Source organism: Pseudopodoces humilis, chromosome 3 (assembly GCF_049639895.1).
Source record: "Pseudopodoces humilis isolate 2021_Gansu_Grassland_sample_001 chromosome 3, ASM4963989v1, whole genome shotgun sequence".
Classification (NCBI taxonomy): Eukaryota; Metazoa; Chordata; class Aves; order Passeriformes; family Paridae; genus Pseudopodoces; species Pseudopodoces humilis.
In genome coordinates this window covers 18696455-18723401 of record NC_142202.1, presented here as the reverse complement: position 1 = coordinate 18723401, position 26947 = coordinate 18696455, and the positions used below count along the sequence as shown (strand labels likewise).

The window sequence follows — 26947 nt, the reverse complement described above, 5'->3', positions numbered from 1 at the left end:
GGGCGGCTGCAGGCCCGGAACCGGCAGGGCCGGCCCGGAGTGGGAGGAGAGCGCTGGCCATGGCGGCGCCCGCAGCGCTGCAGCGGAGCGTGGTGTCCCCCGCGGGCAGGCACTCCGCCTCCCTCATCTTCCTGCACGGCTCAGGTGCCTGCTTTCCCTCCCTTCTCTCCCCGCAGCCCCTGGGGACGGGGCGCTCCGGGGAGCGGGTGAAGCGGGCAGGATCGGCCCCTCCGGTGCTGCGGGAGGGGGGCGGCGGGACGGCGTGGCCGCCAGGGCTGGGGAGGCGCTTTGCAGTGACCCTGTCCCCTCGGCTCTGCCCTCCTCGGGCCCGGAAGGTGGAGGCGGTGGGCGGCAAAGCCGTGTGCGGGTTTCCTGCGAGGGTCCCACAGGGACGGCGCCGGCTCACACCGGAGCGGCTTCCCTGGGAACACACGAGTTCCAGGAGATCACAGAACATGCTCCGTCGGAAGGGGCGCATCAGGATCGTCGCTCCTGGCCCTGCACAGGACACCCCGAGAGTCACACCGTGTGCCTGAGAGCACTGTCCCAAGGCTTCTCGGACTCTGTCAGGCTGCCTGGTGCTGTGACCACTTCCCTGGGAAGCCTGTTCCAGTGCCCAGCCTCCCTCTGGGTGAAAAACCTTTTCCAGATAACCGGTCTTATGCTTCATCCCGTTTCCCCGAGCCCTGTTACTCCCTAAATTGCCTCTCTCGGAGGGTCGCCACGTTCAGAGCATGACTTTCACAGTTAAAGTGGCTCTTGCTGTTTCAGAATCGGCATGAGAGTACTCTTGGCACCCTTTTAAAACCCGCGTTCATTTACCGACTTCTGGTTGTTCAGAAGGGCCCTGTCCATGTCCAGACTGGCTTCATGGCCACCCTCTAGCAGAGGGGAGTTACATACATCAGTGACAGGTCTGAGGGCAGGAGGGGAGCGTGTGTTTTGTTTAGTTTAATTCCTTAAAAGCTGTTTCTAATGAGCTAAATAACAGCAACGAGGTCCACATGACATTGAAAAAAAAAAAAAATCAGTAATTTTAGGTCTTTACTAGAACAAGGCCTTGAGAATCAATACTACTGAGCTACCCATGTGCATATGGCAACATGCTCAACACTTTCCCTGTATTTTGCTTACTTTTGCTTTTAGCTGGTGCTTCTGTATAATTTAACAAAGATGTATGTCCTTACTAAATTAGTTTCATTTTTATAATTTTGTCTTTTAAAAATTCTGTGAGTAAAAGAATGAAAGTGAAAGAGTTTATGTGTTCGTTTCTTGTTAATGCTAATGCTTTAATGCTTAAGGAAATAGTTTTCTCTAATGTTGGAGGAGTAAGGGGAGATTATGGTTAGAGGTTGATTCCACATGTGGTTAAAGTACTCTACAATTTTTCTCTCTTTTTTTTTTTCTTAATATGACTTTATTCATAATGTTTGTAATGGGGTGGTTTTATTTGGTTTCTAGCAGTTACGCAGAATAGAATCTAGAACAGAAGTTGCCACAGTGCTCTTGCTGTGGGCTGGCCTGTAAACCTGAGTTGTAAACCTTTGTACAGCACTTGTGATAGAAAGTGGCAGTCAAATGGCATGAATCCATTTTGTTCACAATACTTTCTCTAGACAAACTATAACAAGTGCAGCATGTCAATGCAAAATGGTATAGAAAAATATTAGAGCAATCTTGGTATCAGATTTAGGTAGAGGTTCCATTTGGTAGCTTGGCAGGAAGGCAAATGGACATAGCAAGTATGTAATAACTTTTTAGGCTGAGGATTACAACTTTGCCGTGTCGTAACAATCACAGAATCATGGGCTGGAAAAGACCTTTTAGAACATCGAGTCCAACCATTAACCAAATGCTGCCAAGTCTGCCACTAAACCATGTCCTTAAGTGCCACATCTACACATCATTTAAATACCTCCAGGGATGGTGACTCAGTGACTTTCCTGGGCAGCCTCTTCCAGTGCCTGAAAGCCCTTTTGGTGAATAAATTTTTCCTAATGTCGAGTCTACATGTTACATGTTGTTAAATTTAAACTTTACACAGAAAGAAAACTTGGAAATACAAGGTATATTTGAAAGTAAAGAAAGTAATATTTTGCTTGAGGAGGGAGAAGATAATATAGCTTCCATCAGTCTTTTTCAGTTTGTAAACTGACTCAAAGCAGAATCACTCATCATTTGCTTCTTTTTGTAGTGTTCAGAACATATAATGCTAAAATTTCAAAAGAGCCTGAAAGACTTGCATTTCAGGAGGTTTGTTGGCTTTTGTTTGATGTCACGGTTTCCTCTTTTTCCTCCCTCTCCTCCAAGTTCTGTTCCTAGCAGTCAAAATACATTATCTGAGCATACAAGTGCTCACATGTTTGAGTAGCATTTGGACCATGACAGTTTTTGACATACAGAAGGTCATAGTTAAATTTTCTCTTACGGAACTTTCTGTGACCTTTTAATGGACAAACTCTCTTCAATAACAGTAAATGTTTCTGCAGATCTTTGTGAAGCTTAAGAGGTGGGAATAAATAATAGAATAGTGATTTGTCCTACGTCATTAAGGAATTTGTAAAGGCCTAGGTCTCAATTCTGTAATCATTCAAATAGTTGGTTGACTTGAGGGTTCATTCTGTGCAGGTATTTGCAAGGCCTCACCCTGGCTTTCTAAGTTAAAAAAAAGCAGTGTATAGGGAAAAAAAATGATAGTTCAAGCCTCCCTAGGATACATTGTTTATAAGTGAGGTGACAACAACCTTCAGGAAAACCTTGTATGTCAAGAGTGTCTGTGAAAAATCAGAGGTGTGTTTGGACTTCAGACCCCAGTACTTGCATAAGAAAAGTGCTTCTGAGGGTGTGTTCTGAGGCATCCAGTTAAGGCGGTAACTTTGATTTTAATGTTTAGCTTAGCACAGGATAAGATTTGTGTCAGTTTTGCAACCCTGTTTTTTATTTGTCACATGGAATGTTTAGGTCAGAGAACAGTTAGTTCTAGTTATGCTAATTGTGCTTAAGTGGAAAAAAATGGCTGGGTTTGAATCCTTCTTGCCTTCTGTTTTAATTTTGAAGATACATTAATTATATTTGTTAATAAAAACAGCTGATTTTTGTTAGAGTGCTTAGGAGCAGATTTTCTCCATTGGGGAATTATAATAGTTTTAACAATGAATTGTTATATTCATGTTCAAATGAACCCATGTAATGTGCCAGTAAGCCTGGCTAGGGGCAGAGATATTTTTTACTTTTGGCTTGGCCATTGTATTGAAAATGATGAGGTAAGTTCTAACATCAAACCAAACAATTTGAGGTAAAATAATAGAGAATATTAGCAATTTAAGTTGATAATATGTGGGAACCTCAGCTTCAAGCAAGACTGAAGTCCTATGGCAAAAGTGGCAATAGTGAAATTCCAGTTTGCGGAGCGCCTGCTCAATTTTTTTAGGTTAAACATCCGTCCTATTGTAAACTATATTCCTTGATGGACCGGTTCCCTTAAGTTTGAAGTGTTGTATTACACAGTATTACACTGAGGACTTGTGTATGCCTTCTCTTCAGAGGGGTGGCAGTGAAGTTATAGTTGAAAATACCGGTGCAAAGACAAGCTGGAGACTCTGTCTATATATATGTGTGTGCATATATATATATATATAAATATATATATATATACATACATATATATATATATATAAAATATATATATATACATACATATATATATGTAGATTAGTTTAAAAGGAGAAAATGCTATTTACAGAAGAATTCCCATTCGTAGCACTTCAGTCTGCAGGGGTTTTGGCCATAGGCTGCATTGGTAAGACCGGGAAAAAAAAACAGATTGTGAGTTCATCTCAAGTAGTTTTCAAACAGAACTGTGTGATTAAAGTTTCTTAAGAGTCTGCTAGACATTTTAAATTAATCTATCTCTTTATAAATTGTCTTTTTCCCTTAAAGCCTATGTGCAATGTTAGCATAATTAAATGAGAACTGTTTTTAACTGGGTTCTGAAGTGGATTAACATAAAATTCTTTAGTAAAAGTAATTAACTTTTCTAAGGGGAGTAACAGTTATTTTACCTCACTTTTTAATATATTCATCAAAGCTTTTGTTTATCACTTAAGAGCAAATATGAACTGTGAACTGTAAGTAAGATATAAGGCCTTGTGTCTGCTTAGAATGTAGTAAAATATTGATTAAACTTATGTTGTGGGATCTCTTAAACGGTCTTTTTCTAGGAAGTTTTGAGTCCATTGGAAAGGGGACTGAAGTTGTTCTAGAAAGTTATTTTTTAGCATTTTAGTGTATTAACTTCATAATTTCAAATTAAGTCAATCTGAAGTATATTTGACATTGTATAATTTTTTTGCTAAATGCACAGAATAATTCTTGTACTCTTCTGTGTGATACAGGTGATACTGGCCAAGGAGCAAGAGCATGGATAAAACAAATTTTGAATCAAGACATGGCATTTCAACATATAAAAGTAATTTACCCAACGGCTCCTGCCAGGTACCATTTAATGTATTGTAACTGTAGGATTAAGTTCCTCTGTTCCAGTGCTATAAAATACAGTTCTGTATATTGGTACAGATTGTCTTAACAATTCTTTCTTCTTTCTCGTGTGTATATTGTTTGGCAAAACTAAAGCTCAACTATGCATTGTTGTCCAGTAACTGTGATTTTAAGTGGTTAAGACTAAATGGTTTCCAGAAGTCACAGGCTCTAGCTGAAATTTGGGTATTGTCCTCATAGTCACTTTCCATTTCCTTCATATAAGTAGAAGATGATCCTGCAATGTGTGTTGTAGGGGCATTAGAGAGTCATGATCCAGATCACAATCCTACCCATAATAACTCCCATACATTAATTATTAAATATTGTGTTGTATTTAATGCCAGGTTTCAGTACTGAAGGTGGTCGGTCTTTTTGGCAAGTAGGATATCCAAGATCCTCAGCTCCTGGAGAAAGGACTGGGAATTTAAAAATCCACATTACTTCTTGTTTGAATCCTAGCCCAACTATTTAAAAAATAATTGAATTCAACATTTGCTGTAAGCTCAAGCCTTGTTATTAAATGACACTATGTGTTCAGTGGTAGATGGAAATATAGATAAAAACTTTTTCCTGTAGGAATTTAAAGTTTATGCAGTCAAACCTAGAGGCTAAAAGTTGGGCACCTACCCCCATTCTTAGTTATCCAAAGATAGTATTTCGTATAGAATATATAATTAATAACATATATTATGCATGTAACATATATTAAATATATAATACTAAATTTTAGAGGTGTTTAACTTTTCTTAATACAATATTTTTAAGGTGTCTGTGGCTGTAAGTTAGGAAAATGTTTCCTTGAAATGTAATGGAGTTGAGTTTCTTTCTGAATTTGTGCATTCAGATGAATGCTGAACAGAAAAGGAAATTGTGACACAGACTTTTGAGGTACAGAAGTTTCAAAGTCAGAAAAAAATTCTCGAAGGGTATAAACAAGTATAATAGCAGATTTTGTCTGGCATTCACTAATACATTAAAAAAAACCCTTTTCTTTGACCATGTATTTTTTTATGGTCTACTTAGGCAGGAAAAGCAACTGAGAGATTGCAGTGTGAATGTACTCACTGTGTTACAGAAAAATCAAGCTCGTGAGTGGAAACCTTTGAAGCAGTGTGTTCTGGGTTAGCAGGGAGTGAATGCCATTTTCTGTAAATAATGTGCTTGTTACTTCTCTGATGACAGGCAAAAGTAATGCTAGAGTTATCAGCGGCACATCACACATGCTGAGGGGCTCAGCTGCTTCCCTACCAGCACAACAGATACTGGGGAAATGCAGGAGGAGTTGCTCCCTTGGAAAATGATTTTTCTCCCTATGTGATATATAGCCAGAGCACTCAGACAGCATCTGCTGGGCCACTGCTTCGCTTTTCCATCCCACTGCACTTCTGAGGTCCAGTCCTTTTCTTATTTGTTCTTGTTTCTTTGGGTAACTACAGATGTAAATGATGTATGAATGATTAACCAGCAAGATCTCTTGCCTCAAATGAAGGAATTTGTTTTTATCTCACAACTTTGAATTTCATACTTTGGTAAACAGTTGGGAAGATAGTGTTGTTATTAAAATATGTGAATAAACTTTATTTCACCCTCTTTTGTCCTTCTTTAAGTTGAGGTTGTTTTTGTTCTTTTCTAGAGCAGGTAGAGTCATGCATGAGCTGATTCAGAAGTTGCTTTTAGCAAAACAGAAAAGTTGTATATTCAAAGAATATCAAATACCCACACTGTTTGTCTTTAACAAGCAAAGCACTCTTGTGTACAGCCGTCTGTTGCTGATAAACAGCCCTAGCTGACACAGTAGGACAAAACAGATGCTCCTAAGCACTGTTTGCAGCAATGCTGAAGTTTGTGATGATACATGTCATTGCATGAAACCAAAATAACGAAGCATTTACAGACCTATTTAATATTGTTTTGGTATTCAAGAACAAACCACACTATGCTTTTTTGAGATGGTTTTGTAGCAGTTGCCTTCCTTTCTTTCACAGAAAATAAAGGCAAGGCCTAGAATTTCCAAACTTGAATGGCAGACATTAAAGTAATTAAACTTGAAAATAATATGTTGGTTTTATGCATGTGTATATTTATATGCGTATATGTTTTGGTAGGAATTCCAAATGTTTCTGGTAGCAGGGGAGGAGTTCAGCATCCTTGTTGGTGAGACCTATAGCTGGGTGGTTATGGGCGTGTAGATCTGCTGAGAAGATTCTGAAACCAGGTTCTTTGCCCACGTAGAGGCTGAGGAATGTGCTGGCTGAAAGTCAGGCTGCTGAGAGTTCTCCTCTGTGGGTCTCTAAGCTGCCACTGCACTGTCAGTGCAAAACTTGCCTGCAGGTTCTTGTGCTGATGATGAAATCAAAGAAAATCTTAAAGCTTGGCAATACCCTCCTAGGATTGACTAATGTGCTCTTCTAGCAAAATACTGTTAATGTGGATGTACTTCATGCTCTGAGTTTCTCTCTTTTCCAGGATAGCTTTGCACATGCACATCAAATGTTCTCTGAAAAAGAAGTAGTTACGCCAGTAGAGGCAGGTTTGATGATATAACTGCAAAGCTGGGGGCTTTGGCAGGATAAACTGCAGGCTGGGAATACCTCCTTTCTTTGAATAATATAATATAACATAACATAATATATTTATATATTAATTATACAATTAATATAATAATTTCCTTTGATGGAAGTTATTCTGCTGATAGATGCATAGATATGGTCTTATGCATTCTTCATGTCTGTTCAACAGAGTTTTGAAAAGCAGTGGAATTCACATTTTTCAACACAACATTGAAATTTTTTTTTATTTTTTTGTGAAGAATGGATTTGAATTATACTTATGTTTTGTTTAGATTTTATCCCAGGTGCTGAAACATGCATATTTTTAATTTGTATAGCATCAGAGGTTCAGACATGTTTTGATTCAAGAGTCAATATATTTGAAAATTATTTTGGAAAACCAGTCCAGCATATAATCGGGAAGAATTCTGAAATATGTTCTTTGGCTCCACTAGCATTGATTTCAGCAAACACTAGAGAAGATCAAAAGATGGGTAAAAGCAATGGAATGTTATGGAGCTACATTTTATAAAACTGTTTTATACTCTACTCTATAGGTCTCTGTAAAAAGTCACACTTCTTTTTTTAAAAGAGATTTACTTTTCTTCAATAATTTTTGTGATATTCAAGGTTTGTACAGACAGCAATCAGCTGATGCCCCCTGGACAGGCAGTATTTGCAGCATTTTGTCTCACTTATCCCCCATCACACTGGAAAGTGCAGTGAGTCTCATATTTGGTTGTTTCCTGAGAAAAAATAACAGAATGTGGATAGTGAAACTTAGAGTTAAAAAAGGAAAACTTGGAAAAATACTAAGTAAACCACATATAGTAAAAACTATGCTTAGAGAAAAATGAAAAAATATGTGGATTTGAGGGCTTGATGTGATGTAGCGAGAGTACTGACACCTGAATTTGGAATATGTTTGGAAATTAACTGCATTTACTTGACATATGTAAATTTTGCTTTAGAAATTTAAAGTTTTACACATTTCTTGGAGGTTTGGTTTTGGTTTTTTTCTGTAATATAGTAATATAGCCTACTGGGATACTTAAAAATGAGTAGAGAACTTGTTTTAGCTGTATCTAGCTTTCTGTCAAGATTAGTGCTTCTGCACATAGATCAAATTTGTTAAACACAACAGAATTCTATTTTCTCTCCATTGTAATGTTAATATATATCTTTAAAAAAAAAACAAGCTCAAATTGGAGCCCTAGTAGCTGATGCAATCCCTAAAGCCACGTCTACACTAATAGTTTTAAAGGAAAGGGTTTCCTTTTTCCCTTTTTATTTGGGTCAGGATGCCTACAACTTTAAATACTGTTTCAGCTGCTACAACTGTGACTTAAACATTAGGTTTCTATTGAGTTTCTAAATCAGAACTGAATACCACCCAATTTAAACTTCTTTTTTTTTTTTAATAGAAAGTGATAGTTTAAATTGGCATTGCAGGAGCTAACGTGGTAAATTTAAAACCATTTAGGCTCTGCTTGTTTTAATACGTATACCTTGCCTTCTATAATTCCCTGCAAAAATCTCGGCCAAAGATTCTTTGCATTGTCTTGCATTCCATTCTGACAGTCCTTCCCTTCTGCAAGTCAGAAAATCAACTGTAAATACTACTTGGCTATTTTATGGATCTTTCTGACATTCACTCAACAAACCTTTCTGTGGGACATAAGTCTCTGTGCAGAATTTGTTGTCTGGTGTGGGGGTGGCCCCAATTTGTTCTGATTTCCATTATCTTTATGTGGCTGGTAAAGACTAAAAGGCCCACTACTCCATCTTTTCACCTAAATCCCCATCTTTGCTCAGCTCATGGGTGGAAATGAGCTTCATCTCACCATAGTCCCCATCTGGCTCTATCACAAAACCACCAGACAGTTTGGCACCACTCAGCTCCACTGGCAGCCTCTGCCTGTGAGAGGCCTCGGATTGGAAAAGCAGCAGGGGTACTGCAGCTCGGCCTTGAGATGGATTGGAGGGGAGTGTGCACAGTGCCTATCATACTGTTTTTGGCTCAAGCAAGTGTTATTAATCCTTGACTTTTGTAAGCCCTAACCTCATTCATAAATTTAAGACAAAGGAGTCTTTTTTAAACGTGAGAGCTTGAGGGAGAAATGGGGAAGGTTTGGGTTGGTATCATGGTGTGGTTCTTTCATCTCCTTTAAGTAGAAATTCAACGTGTTCTGCATAATAATGCTTGAAGTATGCTTGGATAAACTTTGTATTTTCCTTTTATTTCTGTCTGCTCTGGAATTAGGTGAGGAGAACTGCATATATCTAATGCTTACATCAGATGCTAAATAGCATGTGGGATGCACTAAACACAGAGATAACAATATCATGTCAGAGATAACTGTAGTCACACTTGGGGAAAACAAATTAGAACATGATGGAAATAATCTTGGATTTCTAATTCCCTTTACTACATTGTGCTCTTAGACATCCTTCCTCTTGTTTTTCTTCCCTCAACAGTTTTCCAGTACAGAAGAATTGGAGTGAGTGGTTTTTATATCACCCTTCCAACAAGCAGTTGTGGATTTCTAAGTTATGTGCCATTCTGTGCTCTTGCTTTGCAGTCTTTCAAAGGATTTCTGTGCTTAGCTAGTGTCATTCATCCATCCTCAGTGTTGTTTGCCACCAGCTTGTGAAAGATGCCACTTTGAATCCCAGAGTGCCTTTCAGACCCCATAATGGAGAACTGATGCAGATTGGACCCTGGTTTGCCTCTTGCCACTTTCTTTCAGCTAATTTGTAAGGCAGCCACTATTGGTTGCTGAGGAACTGGCAATGTGTATTAAAGGTCTTTTATGGTCTTTTCAACCATAAAATTATCGCTGTTCTCTGATTAGTACCAATCCCCAGAATTTACACCACCTTCTCCAAAAAAAATCCCCCAAACAACAAAATCAACCCAGCAAACCAACAGAAACAAAGAAACAGAAACAAACTTAATTTCTCCCACTGAGTTTTATGCCGGACTCAGTTGCAGCTTCCTTTGTCTTGAATGAATAAGATTTGTCTCAAGTAACAAAAGCTGTCAGCACAGTATTTATTCAGGTAACCATTCTGTACCAGCTCAGTCAGCTCTCATTTCAGACCATGTGCATCCAGAACAACTCTATCAAAAGCATTTGCATGTGGTTGAGTGAACAGGCACAGCCTTTTCTGGAGAACAGCCAAAATTGCTCCTCATGGAGATGACTCTTGCCTTTCTTTTAGTAATTTTTTTTTTTTTTTAAGTATAGTTCTAAGTTAAAGCTGCTTGAATTTTGGACTCTTCGTATGCTCTGTTACCATACCACAAAGCTTCATTGTTAAGATATGCTGACCCTCAGGTTTAACACAAGATGTACCTTGGACTAGAGTTTCCAATTTATATTTCCTATTTGACTAGCTTGATACTCTGCTTTCCTCCCCATTTCTTTTAAAATTCGCTTTCTGCTTCAAGCAGATAGTGGAAATTAAAAAGCATATTTTGGACCTAAATTTTCTATTGAAATGTAGTCCTGAAATTCAGCAGTGACATGCTATGAGAGAATTTGGAATTAGGGACTAACTTGCTTTCATTCGAAAAACCTGCCAGCAGCTTTAAGAGAGTCAAGACTTGCTTCTAGAACCACTCAATATTTTGGATTGGAAGGGACATTTCAAGGTCATCTAGTTTAACACCCCCCCCCCAGCAATGAGCAGGGACATCTGCAACTAGGTCATGTTGCTTGGAATCCCATCCAGCCTGTCCTTAAGTGTTTTCAGGGGCGGGAATCTACCATCTCTGTCCAACCTGTGTTGGTGTTTCAGCACCCTTATTTTAAGAACCAGTCTTCCTTCTATCTTGTCTAAATCCAACCACTTCAAATTGAAAGTCATTTGCCCTTGTCCTATTGCAAAAGGTCCCACTAAAATATGTGTTCTCATCTTTCTTATAAGTCCCTTTAAGTACTGGAAGGTTTCAATAAGGTCTCCCTGGAGCCTTATCTCCTCCAGGCTGAACAAACCCAACTCTCAGCCTTTCTTTTTGGGGAGAAGTGATCTGATCATTTTTGTGGCCCTCCTCTGGACCTGCTCCAACAGGTCCATGTCTTTCCTGTTTTGAGGATTCCAGGACTGCATGTAGTTCTCCAGCTGGATTCTCACCAGAGCAATGTGGAACTACTATGATAGTGTACCCTGTAGATTTTTTTGTCTTCTGAAAGACAATGTTACAATTTGAGAGGCCCTACCTCCTATCTGAGAGGAGATGGTTTTGGGAAGCAAGAAAAATTGAGGATTTCAGTAATTTTTTTTTTTATCTTTCTTTGTCTTTATTTCAGTCTTGAAGCCCAACTTCAGTGTAAATTTTCAGTTCTGTCTGACATTTTTGGAAGTTCTGTCTGGAAGCCTGTAAGGCAGCACCAGTGGTCTGGGTTTATGTGTCTGCTAATTCAGGGTGATCATAGTGCTGAGCATGAAGGCAGTGATGCAATTGTGTATCAGGAGAAAGAGTTGGGGGAAGAATATTTGCCATTTATCAGTGTGCTGTCTTCTACTCTTATTTAAAGCAGCTAGAACCGCTGGCTTGTCTTCTAACTTAAAATGTTGGATAGGGACTGTGATTTATTGAGTAATGAACAAAACCACCCGTAGTTTTATGTGAATCACTATGTTAATAGCATCATTTTGGAGATGAAATTCACTATGGTTTGAGATCTGAAATTGAAAACTGAACCTTTTGTAGCATCATTGAGTTACTCTCCACTTCTGTTAAGATAATTTCAGACTAATTGGCACAATTCTAAACATGAGTAAGAAGGTCTAGAGGATATATTAATGCTTCAGAAAGGTGGAAGTAGATGGTGTTGCTACTACCTACTTTCATCATGTTTTCTTCAGTACTACAGAACTGAGGTTAGCAGAAGCAAATCTGTCTTGAGTTTGATAAATCTGTAATGCTGTGTATTGCTTTGAAGCTTTGCAGTTGAAATCAGCAGTGAAAATGACTTCTGTCTGAGATAGAAAGGATGATAAGTACTTACAAAGATATTACAGGATATTTTTTCCTTTTAAGACATTGAAGTATTGTGTAGGATCCTCTTGAGACTGCACTCTTATGCTAGAGGTGTATTGATCTACAATGACATACTTAAAAATAGGAGCTATAAAGTAATCAGAAAACATGATTTAGAGTGATTTGGGGATGTTGGGAAGCATTTTAAAGATTCCAGTCCTCTCATTCCTACAGTTTCTTAAATGTTTGATATTAGCCATGTCTCCTTTGCTGTCCATTCTCCTAACTTTTAAGTCTTAAGAGAGAAATTCATACAAATTGAACTTTTTTTCTTTTGTCTCTTAAAAATGGATACAAGTTTGGAAACTGGATCTACCCAGAGAGAGGATTCTTGATTCTTGTTTTCTTATATGCATTTGAATCTTTTATGTGCTCCAGAACAAGCAAAACATACTCATGCACACCCATTAAAACCAAATAAGAAAAAATACCCACACCACTTGGTTAAAATTCCATGTTTTCATTCCCACTTTCAACAGCACACAGTATTAGAGACACAGAACTTTATTTCTAGTATAATTTTTAAAAGACAATAAAGAAAGTGAGGCACAGATGGACTAATGGTATGAGTTTTAATTAAGAAAGCAAAAAACATTCCAAACTTTAAGCTGATTTTTTTCGTCTGACATTGTCCTTAACTGACCATGTTGATCTTGTTGGATGGAGTTTCCACTCCACTCTGTATTTTTTTTTGCTTTTGCATATTTCAGTCCAACTTCTCATGTCACTGTAACATAGAGATTTTTTTATTTTTTTTATTTTTTTTTTTTTGTGGTTTAATTGTATGAAAAAATTTGGTGCTGTAGTCTTGGAGCTTTACAGATGGTTCCATGCCAAACATATTTGTTTACCGTGGTAATGTCTGAGTTGTAGCGTGCCAGCTAATAAAGGGATTATTTAAGGAAAAAGGTGAATGACTAAAACAGATGTGCCAGTTGGGTGAACCATTAAAAGAATCTAACTTCTCTGCTTTATGTAAAGGTTATTTTTAATGCACTTCTGAGAACTCAAGAGTGCTTGCAAGGATGTTTTTGAAGCAGATGAAAGGCACTTGTCTGTTTGCTTGGGGGTCTTTTCCTGTGGGCTTGAAAGACATTGGTCTTTCATCTGATTTAGGAAGAATTTGCAAAAAAAGCAGATAGAAGTCCTGAGTTTCAACATCTGATCAAGTATTATAATCTCATGATGAATATTGACCTGTTTTAAATGTCAGGATCTTGTCATTTAGTTGTGGGGAAACATGTTTTAATATTTATGGAATATAAAAGTAAATTGCTGTAATGCAGTATATGTATGTATCTTTGTTCCATGTAAATCCTGGAGATCAACCTGCTGTAGTAATACTGAAACTTTTTATATCATTTTTTTATGCAAGTATTAGGTAGTCTGACTTTGCTAGAAATGAAGCACTCTGGCTGCTAAGCATTTTAACCAGGTCTGATGTAAGAGTGTTTGAGAGAAGGTTAAATCATGGATTTTTAAATGCTGTTTGTCCCGGCATTTCGTCTGTTGTACATCACATTGTCCAGGAGACTTCCAGAAACTCCATTGATTCTGCTCTTGATAGATTTGACTGGAATGTCTCCTCTTAGAAACTGACTTTTGTGAATTAGGTATTTGTAATCTTATTTCTTAGGTGTTGATCAGTTCATTCGGGAGGAATCCTGGAGATAGAATTCTAGAGAGAAGACAATAAAAAAGCAAAAGGATTTTAATACTGTTTTTTAAACGTAGCTTTAGGTTGCTTGTTGTCCAAGATATTTCCACTGAATTTCCTTTTAATTTTGGAGTTAACTTTTTAATAGACAGGTAAGGGATACCTTGGAAACTAATAGCTCAGTATTTTGAATTCTGGTGCTTAAGTGTACAGTTTGTTTTGAATTAAGGAAATGAGGGGTTACTTCAGGCACTGGACCACATATTATATGGCACTTTCAATAATGGTACGTTTTAGGTACCCTGAAGCTCTGCTGAAAAAGATGAACCTGTAGTATTTCTGTTTGTACCTATCTGTCTCTGTTGCCTCTTTCAGTATATTTTTCTTACCAACTTTTAAGTTATGGACTTTATTTTTGTGTTCATGGCAACAGGCAGAAGAAAATCTATGTTCTCTCATTTTTTACTTTTATGACCAATAAATAATAAGTATTTTTAATACTTATTAATAATATTATTAATTATTAATTAAGTAAAATTTCACATATTAATATTAATAGTGCAAATAGTATTATCTTGAGCACTCATCCTAGTGTACTGGTTTAGAAATAACTGTTTACATATATGAAGCCTCTTTGATGTTAATAAAGACATAATTGTTCCTTCATTACGAATAACTGAATTAATGGCTTTCTCATTTTAGGTTAGTTGTGGTTTTGTTTAGTCCTAGTATTGAAAAAATTCCAGAGACAGCACAGAAGTCAACTTCAGCATTTTCAGTGTTTTCCCATCCAGAAATATATCAAAATCTGTTTCTGTTTTGTGGATAAGGATTATAATCTGATCTAAGCTTAAGTAAAAATGAAGAATTTGCCCTGGTTGAACATAGCAAATAAGGGTTTCAAGGGGCTTTGTTTGAGATGATCAATCTCATAGCAGTATGTTTTGTAACATATTGTAGGGCCATTGCAAGGCAATTAGATCACATTTCTTGGGATTTCAGGGCTCTATTAATCATCTTTATTTAAAACTAAAGAAAAGTCTTCTTTGAATTGAAGGTTTCTTGATTATCTAAGATTCAGGCAGCTTGTTGAAGCACTTAAAATAACATTCAGACAACGCAGTATTATGGTGGGGAGTATCATATCTCTTGTATGTGCACCAGTCGAGTAAGCACATGGCATTTCTTTCAGTTATGTTTATGAGATACCTGCCCCATTAAGATAAGGATGGCTGTATTTATTTGACACAAAGAAAAATTGGCAGGTGTTTTTAATACCTAGAGGTTCATAGTACCCACCCTCTGTCAGTTTTGTCAAGAATTAGGCAATTGAATTCCATAAAGTTATCTTGTTTAGAAGTTATTTCAGTTTGTCATATTCCAGCGTAGATTTCAACCCTAACTTTGTTTAGGATTAAGGACCTCTTGACAGGCTTAAAGATTTAAAATGTTTAGCTGACCTAACCAACCTTAACATTGAACTGGCTGAAAACTGCAAATTTTACATAGCTTCCAAATGTTGGCTTCATTCTTGAAGGACCATGACTTCAATGCAAGGAAATGCAGTGTGACTGGATGTAAATGGAGTTAGATCTCAAAGAGGTTTTTCTCTGCTTTGCTGGAGATACACAGAATCATTTTTATTCATTATATATGCTCAAGACTTTTAATCCTGTGCTTGGTTAATCATTTGTTTTCTTTCCTTCCACCACTCCAGGCCATATACACCTATGAAAGGAGCCTTTTCCAACGTGTGGTTTGACAGGTATAAGATCTGTAATGACTGTCCTGAACACATTGAAAGCATTGATTCTATGTGCCGGGGCCTTACAGACCTGATCAATGATGAGGTTAAGAACGGCATTGCCAAAAACAGGATACTCATAGGTAAGAGATTTGTTTATAATGTGCTTATTCTAATGGCTTTTTTAATGGTTAAGAGACCATCTTCTTTGAATTTACTCTATCATGAAGGCTCATGAGCATGACTTTAAACTGCTGAACAGCCTTTTCAGTAGCCAATCCTCAGCAACATTGAATCCTTATTTAAACCCTTATCAGGTGGGGAATGTGCCTAGCTGTAAGCAGTATCCTCAGAATGTAAAATTGTTTTTATTGTCAACAGTCATTTGTAATCATTATTTAAAATAGAGTGGGCAGTGATTTACTTTGAGAAGTACATAGTTTTACTATTTCCTTTAAGCCCTTTTCAAGGATGGAAAAGTACACTTTCCAAAAATGACGTGCATTTTGGAGACTGGGGATGAAGCATATAAATAATCACGAACTTTTCCTTACTGCTCTAATAATTTTGGGTTAAATTAATTCATGCAGGAAAAATGTGCATGTTACACAGCACTAAAGGTTAACACTTGATAACAAATGAAGTATTAGCTGTAATAGTTCATATGTGTCTATCTTTATTTCTCTTTCCACAAATTTCCAGTAACTTTCACAGTACTTATGTGAAATAGATGGTGGGATATTGAGGCACAGGAATTGAGGGTGATGAAATAGCCAATGGCAGAGACAGAATGAGAATTCAGAAGTTCTTGGCTCCGTGTCCCATCTCTAGACCACAAACTATTTCAGGTTGGGAAAAAAACGCTTAAAGTGGGATCTTATAAATGTATGTCCAACTGAGTCATGCCATCAAAATCTTGCGTGGTCAAGCCACTACCATTCAGCCTGGTGTGTTTTCCCTGTCCAGCCCCATGTTGCTCTGTGAAGGCCTGTGCTTGCTTTCCCTTTCTGGCTCATTGCCCTGGCTGCAGAGTGCATTGTTTTGGATGGCTGTCAACAGAGTCCCTTTGATCTGTCTTTCCTGTGTTGTTACACCTGCTGGCTTGGAAGCAGCTGGAGAAGTGCAGGTGCTTTGTTGTTGAGCGAGCTGGAGATGCTCTGTGGACAGATCCAGTGTGCTACTAGGCTGTTTTCCTTTGCTCTGTAGCCTTCAAAATTAGAAATAGCCAGACTGCGAAGTATGAAGGTTGTTTTCCAAGTCATAAGCAGAGTAAGGGAGTTGGCATGCACTGAGTGTTTCATCCTGTAGATTCTTTGGAAGTCCCCGTCTCTGTGTGTTTGCATTCCTCACATATAAATCAGAAATAACTGTACTTGTTTTGTCACTCTTGAGAGCTCTGTTTCCCCACCTGACAGAGGCTACAATCCTCATGGTTCAGTCCAGTATTTATGCAAGAAGCAAAATAAGGCAGCCTTGAGTTACTTCGTCCAAAGTACAGAAGGGGACTCGTGGATGCATAAGAAACTTGGTAGTGGAAAATTGTATCACTTGTGGCTGTACAAGATTAAGTGTTCTTCCACAAAAACTCTGTGCCTTTTCTGCGCTGTTTTTGATGATTAACTAGTGTGTGACGCAGTGAAGAATGAAGCTTAGAGGTCCTCTAAGGTCTCTATGCATAAAGGTAACATTAATCATCTTAGATAGGACTTTGTGCAAGTAACTGCCCATCTTCTGGCATTCTTTCTTACAGGAAACTAGGACTTTTGTAAAGGCACTCTGCAGATTTATAGAATTCAGCCTGGAGAACAGAAGGCTCTGAGGAGACCTTGCTGCACCTTCCGATACCTAAATGGGCCCACAAGAAAGCTGGGGAGGGACTTTTTACAAGGCCATGTATGATAGGAGAAGGTGGAATGGCTTTAGACTGAAAGAGTGTAGGTTTAGATTAGATATTAGAAAGAATGTTTTTTACTTTGAGGGTGGTGACAAACCGACACAGGCTGCCCATAGAAGCTGAGGAGGTCCATCCCTGGAAGTGTTCCAGGTTGGATGGGGCCCTGAGGAACCTGGTCTGGTAGAAGGACTTCCTGCCCATGGCAGGGGGTTGGAACCAAATGATCTTTAGTTTATTCCAACCCAAACCATGCTGTGATTTTTTGATCAAAAGAAAATATGAGGCCAAGTCAGTATGTCTGCACCAAACTGTAATGTCCACTTGAAAAGGAGAAATGTGTGGCCTGAAATTTTTCTGTTTGGGAGACTGGTGTACAGGAGATAATGGAAGGTTTGGTTACTTGCTTAGAATGTTAGATAACTGAGTTCAGTCCGATCTTTTTAGACTTCTCTTTGAAAACGTCAGGAATATCCATCTGGTACCAGAAGATGAAGCCTAAGGTAACAGATGGTATGCAGACAGTGGGTTTGTCACTGCTGGAGACAGTGGGTCTCCACTGCATGGAGTTGGAGGAGGCAGTCTTTGTGAGGTAAAGGGAAAAATAAGACATTTATAGCACAGGCAAACCAGGGTGAAATTTTGCTGTGAATTCATAGTTCATTCAGTGCTGTTGAGTCATGTTGGAGATCCATAATGGCAGTACTGGTACATACCTTATTATGGAAAAGGGAGACAAAATAGTTGAGAGAAGCAACTGGAGAACTTGGGATTCTGTGAAGAACAGTGGGGACCTTTTTGGGGAGGGTCACAGAAACCAAAGAGCAGAGCAGTCATATGAAGGTACTTAAAGGGAATGAAATGCTCCTCAAAGGGTTAAGGAGAATTGGGTTAAGTGACCATTTTGTAGTAAGTGGGAGTTTTAATGACTGGAAAGAAAATAAAATTACTATGAGGAGTGTAACAAGATTGAAGGTTATGGTTTTATATGGAATAGAGGACTAGAAATTACAGGCTGAGGGTGAGTGTCAGATATTGTTGGATGAGGGCGAGCAAGGTGTTAGGCAAGCAGGAAGGTGGGCAGCTGCTGACAGCTCAGAGGTGTGGGATAAGAAGGCAAGATCTGAGGGAGCACTGTGCAAAGGTGAGCAAGTGGGAAGAGACGGGGAGCAGCAGTGGACTCTCAAACATGGAAAATGAGAAGCCCAACACCTGGTCTTCTGGGGGATGATTCCCCTTCTTGAGCCATTCAGACTTTCCACAAGGCTCAGGATAGTGGGAGAATAAGAGCATTTTCTCTGAAAGGAGTTGTAGCCTGCATTGTTTGCTTCAATAGCTCTGAAATCCACAGGTGGCTGCTTGTAGAGAAGAACTCTAGAGCTGAGGATAGAATCCAGGTTGTACAGTGCCACTCCTCTCTTCTTTAGCAAGAAAAATGCTGGTGCAGCCTTGCTTTTATCAGCTGCTCTATGCTCTTCTATAGAAATAAATTGCTTAGTTTACTGGATCTAAAGGAAGTCTTATTTTTAAAACATCCATATTAATTTTGTGGCATGGCTCATCTACCCATTCCTATCTCCTAACAGTTTCATGAGTTGCTTTCCTTTTAACACAAGTCTTTTGAAGGAAGTAGACTTCTGATTAAGCTTTATTTCCCCTGATCTTGGAGGAGGAAGGAAGGGAGACTAACAGCAATACATAATTATTCAAAAAAATAATTATATCATCCCCAGAATTTAATAATGGCACTTAGTTTTTAGCCAGACATTCTTGTTGAGTTACTCCTACTGGTCTTCCTGGCTAAAGCCTTTATCCTTGTAAATAGTCCTTTAAGTAGGTTTGTATTGACTTTGGAGATAAAAGAGTGTTATAAATTTAATCAAGTTTTGACACTTGGAGCTTTGATACTATCCTTTCTTTAAAAACAGGATGTATTTCTTCTTTATAAATGCCTGAGTTCATTGCTGAATTGGCCAAACAAGCCACAGTTTAAAATGTGGGACAATCATTTCTTTTTCTATCTAAAGCTAAGTTGGTTTTTCAGGTGGCAGTGGTTTTGTTTTTTGTTTTCTCGTGTTGGTTGTTCTGTTGTTTGGGGTTTTTTTTAAAATGCTTCCATAGTGATAGTGCACTGTAAAATAAGTCCACTTCAGTACAAACTGTTCAAGATTTCAACAATCTTATTCAAGAAGCTCTTGAAAGAAATGCCCCTCTCATTTTTTGAGCATTTTGATATGGCTCACTGTAGTCAGCTACACGTTGGTGAAAGGCAGTCTTTTTGTTCTTTTTTTATTCTTAATTTAGCACTGCTTTCCTGCTTTCACAGGTCACTTTTTGTGTAGTGCAGAAGTGCTGATCCAAGCACATTGGTCTCTGCCACCTGTAGTCACTCATGTAAGCAGCCAGTGAAAATAAACTTTCCATAACAGTCCTGTAGACTTGACTAAATGCCAAAAAACACATGCATGATTCCTGACGCCTTGTGTTATAACAATAACACAAGACACACAACCACTTTTTGTTTATTGCTGGACTTCTTACATAGCTACTGAACCATGGTGGAAGTAACATGAAAGCTCTGTGCTGCTTGTAAATATTAGCATTTCCTTCTCTCTCAGTGTGTATGAGAATGGGATGGAGGAGGTCGAATATCTTGGATTTGACACCCTAGAGAGCAAATGTTATAAATATGTGAAGATAAAAACTTCCAACAATAAATCGTTAAAGTGTCGAGCAAACTATTTCACCCACAATCTTGGCATTTTACGTTTTTGGCTTCTAAGCCTATTACTGTCACTCATCGTAACTTGTATCTTCTGTCTTTATTAGGAGGACTTTTTCTTCCATTCAGAGGTGCTTACAGCCTTGATCTTACAGAGTAAATTTGTGGATTTATTTTGCTGTTTATCTCTGCAATTCAAATGAATTTTCTCTTTCTGTACCTCCCATTACGTGACTTTGTGGTTTATGTAAATTGTGCCTGAGATTCTGGGTTCAAAGCAGTACTGTTAGTCCATCTGCCCCATAATACCTGCAACATTTTATTAATTTTCAGTGCATCAATGTAAATTTTCCTTGCATTTATTCTTTGGGGTAAATGTTTGCTTCTCTTGGTTTTGAGGGTTTTTTTTTGGTATCTGAACTGGCCATGTTTCTCTTTTGGATCTCTGCTACTCTAGCTCATGCATCAGGAAGTAAGAAGAGACCTTAACAAATGAATCTTTCTGTTTCCTTCATAAGTCTTTCAGTAGGAGGTTAGCAATGCTAATTAATTAATTAATTAGCAATGCTAATTTTAATGAAGAGTAGTCCATTACTTGTTACTTCGTTTCCCAGCATTTGGTGGTGTCAATATTAATATTATCTAAAAACTCTGAAAGGTGACACATTCTCAGTATGGCAAATGACTGGCTTAGCAAATGATAGTGAAAATTAGGAGTAAATAAGACTCATAGCAATAGACTCAAAAATAATTCAGTCATGATATTGTCATCACATACAAGATAATCACTTTGGTAAGAAAATAATTATAAAGTGAGTCAAGTTCTGATCTTTTAAGCCTTACTAGGAACTGTTGAGAACATATCCTTACTCATCTTTAATAGATGCCTGAGTTCAGTGCAAAATCCAGTGGATGGATGGGCTTTTAGAATGCTTGAGAGTTGTGCAGACGTGCCACAGGGTACAAATTAACCTGTGCTTTTTTCACAGTTGTGCCAACAGAATTGTAGGAGAGTGAGACTTCACAACATTTGCTATTCTATTTTCATGTGCCAGTGCAGGCTCAGCTCTATTTAAGCAAATCCTTGCCATTTCTTTTCTGACTTCTTGTAAAAGATCTCTGCTGACAAAAGGTTCACAGCTCTGCAGAACAACAACCTGTTTCTGTGCTTCACTACTCTTTGCTTTAGAGAGCTATTTTCCACTTTTCTTTCTGTGATTCAGTTTAGAGTCACAAATATATTGAGCAGAAAGGATAGGTTGTTCTCTTCCCTTTTCCTATGTTGTGCAGTTATGCTGACTGTAAAAGTGACAGGTAAGTGTTGCAACAGGGTAGTGCTGTCATCTTCTCTAGAAACAACCAAGAAAACACACTGGGTAAATGAAGGAAGCCATAGATTGGTAGAGTAACATCTCAATAAAAATCGATTTGAGAGTTTTCATGGATTTTATTTTGCTTACAGTGCTAAAAATTACGACTCCTTAGGCACACATGTTGGGTTCCCCTCTATTACCCATAACAGTTGAAAATAAAAGTGTAAGTGGTTCTGGTTTTACTACAAGTTGATATGTTTGAAACAATTGTACACTTGTTTTTACAAGAAAGTGGTAAAACTCATACCACTTAAATATACATTTCAAAATGTGTTTTGACTGGTGAGAAAGTTGGGGAGCAAATTGATTCACGTTTCTAACAAGAGCAAGTGGCTGAACCACTCAAGGGAAGTTGCCTTTGTTCTTGTAAAGACTCAAGTTTGTTGCTCTTGTAAAGACCAAGTAACAAACAGAATAACAAGGTTATCAAAGGTGGAAACCATTGATTGCAGTTCTGCTGGTGTGCAAGGTTTTTGTTTAATAAAGTTCCATTAAGAGATTAAAAGAAAAAAATCACTGCTGGGAGGAAATTCACTTGAGACAAAGTACATGTTTGAGCAATTAACACAGGAGCAGTGTTTAAGGAGTTCTGTGGAGAAGGGAATTTGCTGTTCCGCTGGCATTTGTACCCTTTGCTGATATTCATTTGTGAACACTGTTAAATGTATATAATAATTCCATTCATTGACAAAAATGGAAGGCCAAAACAGAAAGTCAGCTTCTTTGCAGATGATGCGTAAAACAAGATTGTGCTGTTACTGTTAATAGAAGGTAAATCACAAAGTGCTGTGGAGTGGGGAAAGTAAACTGGAATGTAGCTTTAGGGAGAAACTCCTGATAACAAACTGATTAAAGCAACTCTAAGTTGAAATACTGAAAAAAGGAGAAATCGAGAATGAAAAATGTTGTGAGAATGGAATGAAAAGGAGGCAAGAGTATGTAATATATTGTAATAATAACAGAAAAGGCCAAGACAATTTCTAACTGTGCTGGTGTAGCCTTATACAACAGAAGAGTGTCTTGTGCTGTGCTGGCACAGGCACTGTGTGCTGGAGGATTCATTTTTTGCCACTTTGTTACCAAAGCTGTACTGAAAAATGTGAAAAAATACAGGAAAGATGAAGAACAACTACTGCAGAGAAGCTAGTGTAGATATATTGCTTAAAACAAACACCCCAAACTATACCTCTACACCCAAGTCCAAATCCTTATCTCATAAGGGGTTTAGCTTCTCCTGTTCCTTATTTTTTTCTTCAAAGTTTGTGCACTAGATATGATTCATAACTACTTTTTTTCACATGGCTGTGATTTCTAGTATGGCAAGCAGCTTTGAGCATGTTAAAAATTCTACTGAAAAGAGTGAAGAAGTGATATTTATTGTTTCCTAATTCCATAATCATTATAACAAATGGACTAAGACATTTTACAGTCAGATCTAAATGGTTTGGGATGCACTTGGAAATGTCAAACCTGTGTGAGCTAGAGAGATGGTTTTTCTTTAAAGAAGATTGAACAGCTAAAGAATTTTCTGAATTTAGGAATAGCTCATTGCAGCCACTAAAGTGATGCATGGGGGAGAAGGCAGTTTTTAGCATTCTCTTATGTATACAGGACAGGAGATACAAAATAAACCTTTGTGTTGGATAATAAAGTTTGTCTTTTCTGAGATGCAAACACATTGTTAGACAAAGTACAAAAAAAGAAACAAATAAAGCTGAAGTCTGACAGTAGGTAAATACTTGGTTTCCTGAACCCCATATAACGTTCAAGTGTCATCACAGAAAATGTTGTTTCAGACAAATACAAATGGGAAGCAAATTAATACAAATTAAGATCTTTTGCAAAAGTGAGCTGGAGTTTTGTTTAAAAGGCTCCTAAGGCCATTCACAAGCTCTGAAAGGAATATTTTATCACTGAAAAATGGCAACTGTGGTGAGGGTTTCTGCTTTATTCAATCAAGTATAAATTCCATATGAGAAATTCAGTTTCTGTTCACATTGTCTTACATCATCCTGTGCCTGAGATTGCCTGAATTTAGTTATAGATTATATTCCAGAAAAGATTGTTTTAGTTTTAGTAAAGTATTGCTTAGGAGTTTCCTTCTGATTCAAATTCTATAATTTGAAAGTGTTAAAACTGTGATTTCAGCAGATCTTTCTCAGCTATCAAGGTGAGTCACAAGCAGCTTTCTTCTTATTGCAGAGGGGTGTTACCTAAAAATCAGCACTACACTGAAGCAGATTTGAGGTCATGAATGCATCCATGAGTGAACTTTGTCTGCGACTTGAAGTGTTTTACATAATTGAATCTTTTGTATGTGCTCCCCTATTAGTCTACACATAAACCTCCTTTGTGAGTCAGGAAGTTAACACAAAGAGTTAGGTGCTTCCCTGAACTGGCATCCTGAGCATTGTCAAGCTAACCCTGTTTAACTGTTGTGAAGCATTAATCACAGTTCTCATTAAAATAGGTATGAGGGGAGAACTGAAAGTGAATATACTTTTAAATTTAAAACATACTGGCAAACTCTGAATTACCATGCGTAGTCTTTGTGTGTCTTGGAAGTAGATTGATCTCAAGTAGAGAAGTAGATTGGTGAAGACCTTGCAATGTTCTGCCCACCTAAGGATTAGATGTTTCTGTGTCATTTTGATTTTGTCTAACACTCAGACGTGATCTGCTTAGCAATGCTGTACAGTTTATGTATTCTTCATGCTGAGATCATCTGTATACATGTACTTTTCAGTTTTGTTTACTCTCTGTCATTCCATACATTTGTTTTGTCTAATATCTGTATCTGCCTCTTGTTTTTCCTTCATTCAAAATTTGAATTCTTGTAGGAATTCTTGACTGAGAATGTCTTGTATGTGTTATATCAAACATATACTGACATCGTTCTTGTAATTGAAAAAGTAGTCTGCATCTATAAATGCTTATTCAAATTGTTGTTTTTGAAACATTTATATCCTCTGAATATCCTCTGACGTTTTCTTGGAGGTGGTTGTGGTATCAGGTGATGAACTTCAGGTATTCCCATGCAAATCAAATTCAAAGAGCTAGTACTTTGTATTGCATTTTCTTGTAGTAGTATGAACCACATAAAAGAACCATTACCTAATATTCTTCTAAACAGAAGGTGACTGCATTGTCAAAGACTGCTGGTGAGTAATTGCAGACAGTGTGCCAGATTGTGACTAACTGGGTACAAAATTTTAAGATTAAATCATTTACAAACTAGTAATGACTTTTCAATGCAGCTTTTCTTCCTGTAATCTGAAATACTTAAAGTGGACTTCATTTTATGTGTTGGCAAAGCATTGTCTGTATTTATTTGTAAGCAAATGCAAAATGGTTTCTTAGAGTACAAGTGCTTCTTTTGGGGTTTTGGGATGACAGCATTCTTCAGAATGAACAAAAGGAAATTAAATAAGTGACCAGATTGTGCATAAGAAAATAAAGGAAACTTCACTCTAGTCATTATCTGGATACAGTCAATGTAATGGCCTCTGTACTGTGTCCTTGTGAAGTAATGTGGTAGTCTGGATTTCTTTCCTAATGAGTAAGCATTTGTCATTTAAAAATCATCCCTGAGGAATTATCTTCAGTAAAGAATTAGTGTAGTTGAAGAGACATATGGATCACGGAAGGCCATTAATTCAGAGATCCTGTTAGAGCTCAGGGGGAGTACATTGCTTTTTTTCACTATTTATTATATGTCCCACAGTATAGCAACAAAAATATCCTCAATGCTAGTTTAATGTGAATGCTTATTGATTATGTACAATAGAGATCTTTCATGTGTGAATGCTGCTAGCCTAGGGGAGAAATAACTTGACTACAAAAAGGAGTGAGAATTACCTGTTCATTTATTAATGTCAGGGTATGTATGGCCACAGTATCAGCTACCCGGTAGGGACCATACACCAATGGCTTCTGGAGTAATGGTATTTTGGCTGTTCCTTTTTGTCCTCTCTCAGTAATGAATCTTCAGCACTGCTTTAGCTATCCAGTGTCTTAATTGCATCATGCTTTGATTTAAACCTCAAGCTATGCCATATAGTGTCCACGTTCAGGTTGGATGTCAGAAGGAATTTCTTCACAGAAAAGTTGTTAAACATTGGAATGGGCTGTCCAAGGAGGTGCTGGAGTCACTGTCCCTGGAGGTGATCAAGAAAAGACTGTGTGGGACTTGGTGCAATGGTCTACTCAACAAGGTGGTGTTGGGTCATAGATTGGGCTTGATGATCTTGGAGGTTTTCTCCAACCTAAGTGATTCTGTGGTTCTAAAATCATTGTAACTTTTATGATACTCAAGATGGTATTTTTGTTGTATTATGTATAAAAGGAATAAGTCTGAAGATAAGAAATTATACATTGGGTTACAAAGACTTAAAGAGAAATCCAGTCTTTGTTTCTTTTGTTGCATCCTAGGAGGCTTTTCAATGGGAGGTGGAATGGCAATGCATTTGGCATATAGGTTTCATCAGGATCTGGCAGGAGTCTTTGCCTTGTCTAGTTTTCTCAATAAAGACTCTGCTGTTTACCAGGTGAGTGTATATTAGATATTATGGAAAGCCTGCTTAGCTACATGGAAAACATGGTGATTAAAATCCACTATGCATGTTTATACATCTGAGGCAGTTGATTTGTATTCTAAACTTACACCATTTCCAGGAAAAGATAATCAGAGTATTAGGGAAGTGAGGCTTTAAAACTGTCTTTAAATAGTGCTTTATTACGCTTGTTTTGCACAGACAGTATAATATTAAAGTGTAGAAGGAAATTAACAAATGAAATGCTTTACTAGTTGTCCTTAATTGTTAAGGAGTCTGTATAAGCATAACTATTCTTTGAAAATGTGTGATGCATTATAATGCTCATGAGCCCCATTTGCTGTCATGAATTTTTTCTGTTTCTCTTTTTTGGAGAGGTGTACCTTAAGGTTTATCTTAAAGTAAACCCTATCATTTCTGAAGAGTTACTGTATTGGAATTTGAAGGCCATTTTTTTCCAGTATTTCCTTGTTTACTTCTATAGAGATAGTACAATATGGCCCCTAAAATGTAGATCAGTAAATGCAATAAATTGTCACCATGTAATTGTAAATATTCTTTTGAAACTTTTGGCAGTATATCTGACTGACAGTGTCTCCTTTCCATCTAGGCTTTGAAAAGAAATGAAAATGCTCTTCCAGAATTATTTCAGTGCCATGGAACTGCTGATGAACTAGTTCTCTACTCATGGGGTGAAGAGACCAACAAGATGTTAAAGTCTCTGGGAGTATCAGCATCACTTCATACTTTTCCAAACCTCAATCATGAGCTGAGCAGAACTGAAATAGAAAAATTAAAATCCTGGATTGTAAAGAAATTGCCTGTTGAAGCACCAAAGGCAAATGAATAAATGAAGATCCAGCCTCATA

General features: G+C 37.7%; 1 protein-coding gene across 1 annotated transcript; it reads left to right on the top strand.

The window, feature by feature from the left end:
* LYPLAL1 (lysophospholipase like 1) lies at positions 1-26947 on the top strand. Its single transcript, XM_014252841.2, has 5 exons — positions 1-144; positions 4395-4494; positions 15513-15682; positions 25957-26072; positions 26689-26947. Exons 1-5 carry the CDS (start codon positions 60-62, stop codon positions 26926-26928), a joined length of 711 nt encoding a protein of 236 aa, XP_014108316.1. The 5' UTR covers positions 1-59; the 3' UTR covers positions 26929-26947.